General features: G+C 44.5%; 1 protein-coding gene across 1 annotated transcript; it reads left to right on the top strand.

Moving 5' to 3' along the window:
• The first annotated feature begins 479 nt into the window (after positions 1 to 479).
• On the top strand, positions 480 to 1,442 carry LOC136643976 (olfactory receptor 2AT4-like). Its single transcript, XM_066619420.1, has one exon. It carries the CDS (start codon positions 480 to 482, stop codon positions 1,440 to 1,442), a length of 963 nt encoding a protein of 320 aa, XP_066475517.1.
• Positions 1,443 to 10,431: the final 8,989 nt, after the last annotated feature.

The raw sequence follows: 10,431 nt of genomic DNA, 5'->3' as shown, positions 1-10,431 counted from the left end.
TTGACCCCAAAGAAATTTAGACAGGCATCTCCAGCTTGTGGCCTGTAAGACCTTCAGTGGTCAAAGCAGAACCAGAGTGGTGTAGTGGTTTGGGAGGTGGACTTAGACCTGGAAGATCCAGGTTGGAATCCCCCCTCAGCCACGAAGCTTCCTGGGTGACCTTGGGCCAGTCACTTTCTCTCAGCCTCACCTACCTCACAGGGTTGTTGTGAGGACAAAAGGAGAGGAGCAGCTGTATACACCGCCCTGAGCTCTTTGGAGGAAGGGCGATATAAAAATGTGAAAAATAAATAAATAAATAAAATTATATATTAACAGTTTATGCAAAGCTCAACCCCAAATTCCAATTTCAAATGCCGTGCTCTTTCCTCAGCTTGGAAACCTATCCTTGTCCTCCTTTGGCACTATTTCTGACCTTCTACTTCTACAACCTACTTCTGTGGTTTCTTTTCTTTTCTAGATGTTTCTTATATTCAGAGATGGAGAGCTGCAATTTCACAGAGTCTGTTCAATACTTTTTTGTTGTTGGCTTCCCGAACTTTCAGGATCAACAGTTCCCTCTCTTTTTTGTCTTCCTGGTTATTTACCTGCTAATCCTTTGTAGTAACTTTGTCATTATCATGGTTGTTGCTGTAGACCCCAAACTCCATAAACCAATGTACTTTTTCCTGATCAACCTCTCCATCTTGGACATTCTGCTCACCACCACAACCATTCCAAAAATGTTAGCCATGTTTTTAAACAATTCTAAATTTATCTCTGCCTGTGGTTGCTTTCTGCAAATGTATTGCTTCCATGGGCTGGTGGTAACTGAAACTTTCCTCCTTGTTGTCATGTCTTATGACCGTTATGAAGCCATCTGCAATCCCTTGTATTACACAATCAGAATGACAAAGAGGACAAATATTCAGCTGGCAGCCAGTGCCTGGGTATCTGCGTTGTTGGTTCCAATCCCAGCAGTTGTCCAGTCTTCTCAGCTGGCATTCAGTGGAACACCCAAAATTTACCATTGCTTTTGTGACCACTTGGCAGTAGTCCAAGCCGCTTGTCAAAACTCCTACACCAACTTCCAGAATTTTATGGGGTTTACTATTGCAATGATTGTCTCCTTCATCCCACTTTTGCTTGTCTCCATGTCCTACATCCATATCATTATCTCGATCTTGCAAATCAACTCCAATGAAGGACGTAAGAAGGCCTTTTCCACCTGCTCCTCCCACTTGATCGTAGTGAGCACATACTATTCCTCAATTGCCATGGCATACCTCTCCTACAAAGCTGATATTCCTATTGATGTTCATGTCGTAAGCAATGTGGTGTTTGCTATTTTAACCCCTTTGGTCAACCCCCTCATCTATACTCTGAGAAACAAGGAAATCAAAAGTGCAGTGAAAAAATATGTTAATCTCAAAATGTTTCCTCACAGCCAGAAGACAGAATAAATTTAGACCAAACAGAATCATTAGTTCAGAAGCTTAAAAAAGTCACATTTCAGCCTATGTGTATTCATGACTAACTGATCCCCTTCTGGTCAATGCAGCCTCAGAGCAACCAAAGGGATTGGGGTTGGGATTAGAGAGGCTACAAGAGCCTCTCTAAAACAGTGACTATGTATCTTGGAAATTATTGTACATCTGTTTCATTTGATTACCAATTTAAAAAAAAACACTTTAAAAATTCTCATGATGCCATGTTTTAGTACACTTCATACAGTGGTCCCTTGTCATCCGTGGTCTCAGCATTTGCAGATTTGACCATCTGGAAGCCACTTCCAGGTTGCACCAGAAACCAAAAAAAAGTGTTCCCCCTCCCTTGGCCCTGGCACACCTCAGAATGCATCATGGAAATGTATTCATTCTGAGGTGCAGAGCCAAAGGAGGAGGTTGTGGGGCTCTGAGTACCTCAGAAGTGGCTTTCGGGAGTGCCAGAGACTGCCCTGCAGCCAGCACGGTATGCGGCACTATGATAAGGAACAATTTTTTTGAAAAAAAATTTTTTTAAACGTTTTAACATGGACCTCAGTATCCAAGGATATTGGTATCTGCGGGAGATCTGCGAGAGGAACGGATCCCCCATGGATACCAAGGGACTACTGTTTTATATTTTAAGATACTTTTTATTGGTTAAGACTATTGAGGAGGTTTGTAAAAGATCAGTGGGACAGAAGCATCAACAAAACATATTGTCTGTTCAGAAGATGGAAGGAAAATAATTATGAAATTGCATATTAAAGACATCAGCTGTTAATGAGACATTATAACCTCATCTGTCACAGGGCTGTCAGACATTATAACCTCATCTGTCACAGGGCACATCCCTTTTATCCCTATCAACTGAAGCTATCTGTCATATTATTTAATGTGATTGATGGTCCTCAAACAACTTGGCCTGTATATCCCAAGGACAGTCCTTATGTTGAAGGGGGAAGCACAGCAGATGAGGTGTTTGGGGCACATGGAGAGAAGACTCTGGAGTCTCCTGTGCCATCACACAGGGAATGTGAGTATATTTCCGTGCCTGGTCAGAGGCACTGCTTGCTACCCCCATGGGTACTTGGGATTACTTGGGGTTACTTGGGGTCAATGGGGTTACTTGGATCTGCGCCAGCAAAATCGCTGGTACAAATCTGACAAGCGCTGTGGAGAGCTTCCAGGCCCAGGAAACAGATTAGGATACGGAGGAGGAAAAATCACACACTTACCAGAAGGTGTATTTCCTTGGACTTCGCCACTACATATACCTATGCTTTAGATGGTGGAGCAAGTCCTTCTGGCCAGTTTCCATGAGATCCTTTGGTGACATCCAACATTAAAGACATAAGGCATTTGTCCATCCACTCAAATGAGTTGTTCCAGTTCACAGATGAATGAAGAATTCCCAAACAGGGATGTGGGGGATTTGAATCACTGTACTAATACAGTCTGTGGCTGGACAGAAAGCACAGTTACTAACTGCTGGCTCCAATTTCTGCTGTGAGTTTTGACCTGGCCATTCAGCACATGTGCTTGCTTCAAGATAAAAGAAAGTGGCTCAAAGGCTCTGTAAAGAAGAAGATAAAGCCACAAAAACATTTAGAATCATCACAATCTTCCTTTCTAAGATTCTTTGACACTTTGCTATATGAGAATACTTCACATACATGAAGAAAGATGTTGTCTTCAACACATAAAGAATATCCCAGGGCCAAAACAGCAGTGATCAGCCAAGAATGTTCCATAGAAGACAAAACTGGACACAAATCCATTTGTTACAAACTATGGAAAGAAACTTAGCAGGAAAATTCCTGACAATTTTTTATGTGAATTTTCAAAATCTAAAGATTCTGGGGTCAAACTACTGACTAGTTCTTCTCCCTCACAATCTCCAAGGAAATGAATGGCAGCTGTACAAGAACACAACAGCCCTTTGACCATTCTCCATTGAGTAAAAGTTCTGCCCAACCTCTAAGGGCATGGTCAGCAATGCTGAGCATTCCACAAATTCCTACACCCCACCATCCACTGAGCTCAGTGAAACTGCCATTTTTCAGGGTACTTTTGGAGAGACTGTGCACAGGTGGGCTCAGATTCTGCCAGGTGAGCCAGCTGATAGTGTAAACCTCTTCCTATCAGCAGGGTAACTGGCTGCCATCTCATTCCAGCCACCCGAGGCTGAAGGCGAGGTGTAGGGCATGACATTCCAAAGACCTCCAGAAGCATTTCCTTCATAAAAATCCTCTGCCAGGGACATGCAGAAAGAACGTGCGGTGGGTGCAGAAAGAACGTGGGGACGTGCGGTGGGTGGGGAGGAAGGTGAGGCAGAGCCTGCCCACCAGAGTCCTTCGAAAAGCGCCACCACCATGTGAAGTGTGCAAGACCTCCAGAAGCATTCCCTTCATAAAGACCCTCTGCCAGAGATGTGCAGAAAGAACCTCTGCCAGGACATGCAGTGGGTGGAGAGGAAGGTGAGGCAGAGCCTGCCCACCGGAGTCCTTCAAAAAGCGCCGCCACCGTGTGAGGTGTGCAAGACCTCCAGAAGCATTCCCTCCATAAAGACCCTCTGCCAAGGATGTGCAGAGGGTGGGGAGGCAGGTGAGGCAGAGCCTCCCTGTCGGAGTCCTTCAAAAAAGTCATCGCCGCGTGAGGTGTGCAAGCTGTGCACATGGGTTGTGAGTGCTTGCACGTCTCATGCGGCAGCGGCGCTTTTCAAAGGACTTCGGTGGGGAGGCTCTGCCTTACTTGCCTCCCCATCCACCCCAAGTCCCTGCCCTCTGCACATGATCAGGGGAACTTTCCCTTAAACTCCTTTCTTTTTTTATGAGGCCAAACCCTTTCTTTCTCCTTGAAGGGAAAGGAACTCTTTACCTGCTTTGAGGTGCTCGGCCTGAGGTGCCAGAATTTATGGCAAACAAAAAGGCAGCAGCTCACTACTGATCAGAAAAAGGCCATGACTGCAGGTGTCAAGCCTGCCTCCCTCCAGGCTGCGGTGGGGAGCCTGAGCCTCAAACACCCCAGGCAGGCAGGTGATGAACAGACACTGCAGAGAAACCAGTCGCTAGGAACGTTCTTCCCCTGTGTAGAAACTGGAGCTGTGGTTACAGTCGTAATGTCTGAACTAGCCCTGACTCAGGTCACAGGAGACAGAAGAATGGCGGTCGGACCAGCCCTCCTGCTTCACTCCACGGCCTTGCACACTTCCACAGCTCCCTCCACTGTGGGCCGGTTGCCAAGGGCGACAACCATCTCAGCAAGAGTAAGGCCAGGCCATTGTTTCATGGTGGGCGGGGCTAGTGCTGAGAGGGCGGGGCTTCAAGCCAGGTAGAGGCAGGAGCAGCTCCTTGCAGCAGAGGCGAGGAGGTGGCAGGCACCCTGCTCTCCCTGAGGCACTCCATATTCGTGCATTTAAAAAATAAACATTTATCTTTTTCACTTAAAATATTCATATGTTGCCTTTCTGCCTCACAGGACTCTGAAGCAGACCATGGCAACAACAAATTAAAACACAAATGTCAAAACAGAGAGGCTTTGTTACTTAAAAGTGACAAATTTAAGAACTCCAACAACCTCACAATATATCAGAGATGTGCGGTAGGTGGGGAGGCAGGTGAGGCAGAGCCTCCCCACCAGAGTCCTTTGAAAAGCACTGCCAGTGTTGGAGGCGCCCAAGCACCCACAACCCATGCACTCTGCGCTCTTAGACCAAGCCCAGACTATCTCTTCCTGGCAGGGTCAGCATAATGTGTACTTTGACCCTAAAAATCCCCATGGGGCAATTACCAGAACCATGGATGAATGGAGAATTTCCACGTGGATCACTGTGGTGATGCAATGGCAGGATAGAAAGCGCACTGCTAACTGCTGGCGCCAATTTCATCTGTGAGTTTTGCCTTTGCCATTTAGCATATTTGCTTGCTCCAAGATGAGGGAAAGAGGTAGAATGGCCCAGAAAGGAAGTACAGAAAGGCACAAACACACTTAGCACAATCATTGCTTCTTTTCAAGATCCTTACACTTTGCTTTGCATGAATGTGGGTGGGAGCCAGGATGTTGATGCAGTTATCAGACCAGATGAGGAACAGGGAGACCCAGCTTCAAATCCCCACTTAGCCATGAAGCTGAAGCTCACCGTGTGATCTTGCTTGGCCAAGAACACGCTCTCAGCTCAACCTCCCCTCACAGTGTTGTTGTGAGGATAAACTGTGGGGAAGAACCACTGTGGGTGGTATGCCACCCAACTCTGTGAATGAAGTCTGAGATTAAATGAACTGGATAAAGAAATTAATTGCTTATGTGACTGAATAGGTGCTTGTCCTGCTCTCTTGCTAGTTCCACTGGCCTGTGTATTATTTGCTCTTGAGAGAGCAGATCCGTCTTTTGGACAACCAGTTTGACCATTTGGGGTCATGCACTTGCTTCTAGAGGAGAGCCCAGTGGACTAGGAGGCTCTGGCTTAACATGTGCCTGATTTCTGGGTTACGAAGCTGCCTTTTCCCAAGTCAGACTCATTGCTCCACCTACCTCAGTATTGTCTACATGAACTGGCAGCAGTCTTCCAGGTTCAGTGAGGGGTCTTTTCCCACCTAGAGATGTGTCAGGGATTCAAGCTGGAACCTTCTGCATGCAAAACAAGGGCTCTACCTCCAAACTACAGTCGCTTCCCAAATAAACTGGAAATGCTGTCAGGGATGGGTTGCTAATTTGGGGCTTCCTGCATGCAAAGGTGGTGCTCTGCCACTGAGCTGTGGTTCTGTCCTCATGACTTCACACATTCTGGACACCCCATGAAGACACAAGGAAAGAGTTTGAGTGCACATCCTATAAACATATTTATTAATTAAGAATTTTTAAGTATAGCAACCATTTGGCCTCAGCTATTTTTCCATCATGGCAAAGGGCCTGCAGCTGTGGGGCCCCAACAGAGTATACCCAGCTCCCCCTAACATGCTTGGGTTTTACCATCACCCAAGGCAGCCAGCCTGGGGGTAAGATGCAAGATATGACATTTCATGCAGATTAGCACAACCCTCAAGAAGCTACACTAAAGAAGCATTCCCTTTACAAAGGATATGCCCTCTACGCATGTTCAGGGGAACTTTTTCACTTACATTGTTTTTAAAAAGGCAGTTGCATGACCCATTCTGTCTCCATAAACTGAAACAAACTCAGCAGAGTTGTGTGCATTTTGGTTAACAAAACTCTTTTGGTAGACAGAAGACTACTACTAGCTCATGGAAATTTGGAAAAAGTCACAAGCACCTGCATGGGGTGATGATATAGGAACAAACCCCACAGAACTACTAGCTTGCATCTTTCTTTCCTATGGAGACTTGGGATTGTCTTTCTGCCACAGTCATAATGTCTGAACAAGCCCTGATTCGGGACCCAGAGGAGAGGGAAAAGGTAGAGCTGGGATCACCCCAACCCTTTTGCTTCAACCCACAGTCTTACATGATCACTTGACTTGCTGTTCCATGGATGGGTTGCCAAGGGCAATCGCCATGTCAGCAAGAGGAAGCTCAGGCCATTGTTTCATGATGGGTGGGGCCAGAGCTGAGAAGGGGTGGAGCCTCAAGCCTGGGAAAAAAGGTTGGGCTCAGGAGGAAGGGAGGGCTCGGCTTCTCTAGCAGCACTTAATTTATTATTGTATATTTAACATATGCATGACCATGGGTGTCTCATGATAAGAGAAAGTTAAAACATGATAGAAACCTGATAAATGCAATAAGATAAAATTACAACAAGAAGAATCCAGCCGAAGAACCCTAAGAAGACCAACAGCACCAAATGAAATTCCAACAGCAAGTGAATCCAATAAGAGTCCTATGTAATTTACTAACACACACACAAAAATTGAGAAACTCAAAATTTACAGTATATTCACTTGCGGACCAAACAGGTATAATACCAGCTGAATGGACAAATGCAACTATAGTGCCTATTTACAAAAAAGGCAACCATTGTGATCCCTCCAATTTTAGACCTATAAGCCTTTTATCAATGGGGGGTAAACTTCATGCAAAACATCTTTTAAACAAACTGCTATCCTGGATGCAAGATCTGGGCCTTCCAGGGTGGGATCAGATAGGATTTCAAAAAGATTTTCACCAGTTGATCACTGTGCTGTTTTAGCTCATTTTATTGACAAGTACACAAGGCTAAAAAATCAAAAATTATATGTTGCTTTTCTGGATCTTAAAGGAGCCTTTGACTCTGTTAATAGATCGCTGTTATGGGACAAATTAGTTAAACTTAATATAGACCCTAGACTTCTAATTCTTATTCAGAAACTTTACACAGGCACCACCTGGTAAATTAACTCCTTCGGGGAAATTGACCCCCAAAATTCAGGTCGAAAGGGGAGTGAAACAGGGGTGCATTTTAGCACCCACCCTTTTAAATCTTTTTCTATATGCTTTTAACCCCCTTTTTGCTTCAGATAGATGGACATATTCCTAAACTAGGTTCACTGCATATTCCAGCATTGCTTTATGCAGATGATGCAGTGCTAGTTTCCTGTACACGTATTGGATTTAAGCGACTTTTAAATAAAACTTCTGACTATCTGAAATGTAACAGACTCAAATTGAACTCTCAGAAAACCAAAGTTATGGTCTTTTCAAAATCATGGAGCCCAGGCACTTGGTCTATTAGAGGGGAGAAACTAGAACAGGTCAAAAGCTTTAAATATCTTGGAATTCACTTCCACTACAATCTTTGCTGGGGTACTCATCAAAAATTGGTTACAAACCTAGCCCATGTTACTTTGCAGAGCACCAATCGATTCTTTTTTAGTCAGGGCAATTGTTATATACCAGCTGCTCTCAAGGTATTTATTGCCAAGATATCGGCACAACTCCTGTACGGGTGCCCTATCTGGATAAGCGCTATAAACCACAGCTTTGAGAGTATCCAAGCTAAATTTTTGAGGGCTATCTTGGGTTTACCTAAATCTGTACCATACTCTGCATTATGTTTGAAGACCAGACAATCGCTCTTAGTATCAAGAGCATGGTTTTTAACCATGCACTATTGGCTCCAGTTACATTATAATGTGAAACCAGGCAGTCTCCTATCCAGAATGTTATCTGAGTCTGATTCTTCTAAATGGTATAGCCAAATTAAATCGGAAATTGAATCAATTGGTTTTTCACTGGATCTTTTAAGTTTCTATCCATTCCCTGGAGTTTATCAAAAGGTAAAGCAAAGAATGCTAGACGTTGAGGCACAAAACCTCTTTGAACTTGCTTCTAGAATTTGCTCCCCTCTTAATTTCTCTGTCCTGCTTAAGTATGGGCAAATGGCTCCTTATCTGAGTATTTTGATCAACGCTTCTGAACGTCATGCAATTTCCTTGGCAAGATTCAATGTGTTTCCATCCAAGGTCACAGAAGGCAGATATAGGCAAATACCATATAAAGAACGCCTCTGCCCCTTGTAATTTGGGAAATATTGAATCAATCATACACATTCTTTTTTATTGTCCTCGGCACACTAGATCCCGCCATACCTACATGACTCCACTTCTCGGCAAAATGAATGGTCTTTCTGATAAGGCAAAACTGAAGCGTCTCCTAAATGACTGCTCACCAGATGTGCTAGAGAGAGTTTCTAAATTTTAACTTTTAGCACTTTCTAAGCCTTCTTAATGCAATCTGTCAAAAAATTGATATTTTATGTTGAACTGTAAATGTACTATTAGTAATTTAGTAACTTAACTCCGTTTTTGATAAACGGGATTAGGACTGATTATGTTTGCTTTTACGGTTTCTTTATCTATGCCTAATAAAGGTTCATTCATTCATATCCACTATCCCAGCAGTTCTCAAACTGTGGGTCCAGGACCCACCAGTAGATCATGACCCAATTTTGGGTGGTTCATGAAACTGACAGGGCAGGTTAGGCTATGTACATCAAGCTGCTACTTGGAGTAGGAGCACTGCTGCCCAATCAACATTGGAAGCAGGCAGCAGCCTACGGTCTCTAAAAAGTTTGAGAACCACTGCTCTATCCTTATTCCATTCTAGGCAGCAGCTGGGATGGCAATAAAATTGTGCAAAATTCCATAGCTGTGTAAGGGCCAGCACCCAAGCACTCAGCTCCCAGGGCCTGAGGCAGCACACCAAATGCTGTCCCCGTGCCTGGTGATATGCCAGCCTCTGCTCCGCCAATGCAGTCTAGTCTGCTTCTCCTCATACTGCTTCTTCCACTCCCTCCCCCTTTTCCTTTCCCAAGCAAGGGAGTGAGTGAAGAAAGGTGGGGGAGCAGAATCTTCTGCTCAAGGTGACTGCTTCAGTTGGCCTCATGGATGGGCTGGCCCTGAACAGTGCAAATTTCATAGCTGCTGGAGAGAAATCTGGTAAGTAGACACTTTCCCCATCACTGCACCTCCATGCTGAGGGAGGCTGGTCCTGGACAATTTCTGCCTGTTAGGCTTTCTGTTCAAGGAACAGGATAAGACCTAGAGTTACGTCAACCTCAAAAAGAACTTAGCTGGCTTATCCCAGACTGTTATCCTTTTGGCTAGTGGCCAGGATTGAAAGATGGATTGGAAAGCAATGCAATTACTTTGGCTTTGTTAAACCATGTACATGTGAGTCCCTGCACGTTAACCTGGAAAATGAGGCAAACTTGGCATGCGCCAATAGGCCTGTTCAGCTGCTCATTCTCCCGTGGCAAATGAACATGCAGAAAAGCTCTCTGAGAGTGAACATACTTTGCACCAGCCAACCTCACTCCCTGCTGTCCCCACGTTCAAAACTGATATGAACAGACATGCTTAATCATTGACGACTACTTTTTTCCAAGGTGGTGGACCTGTGAATGCAGATGTGTGATCAGCTCATGAACTATAATTATTCAGATGGCAACTCTGGGTGATATTTGCTCTTCTGCTCCCAAAATATATTTTATCATAAAAATGAGCTTTCAACGTGTATCTTATTCATTAGTATCA

This window comes from Tiliqua scincoides, chromosome 3, assembly GCF_035046505.1.
Source record: "Tiliqua scincoides isolate rTilSci1 chromosome 3, rTilSci1.hap2, whole genome shotgun sequence".
In the NCBI taxonomy this organism is placed as follows: Eukaryota; Metazoa; Chordata; class Lepidosauria; order Squamata; family Scincidae; genus Tiliqua; species Tiliqua scincoides.
The sequence above is the reverse complement of the archived record's forward strand: the minus strand, read 5'-3'. Positions and strand labels throughout refer to the sequence as shown.

Coding starts and splice junctions, on each gene's coding strand:
- LOC136643976 (XM_066619420.1), top strand. CDS start 480: ATGGAGAGCTGCAATTTCACAGAGTCTGTTCAATACTTTTTTGTTGTT.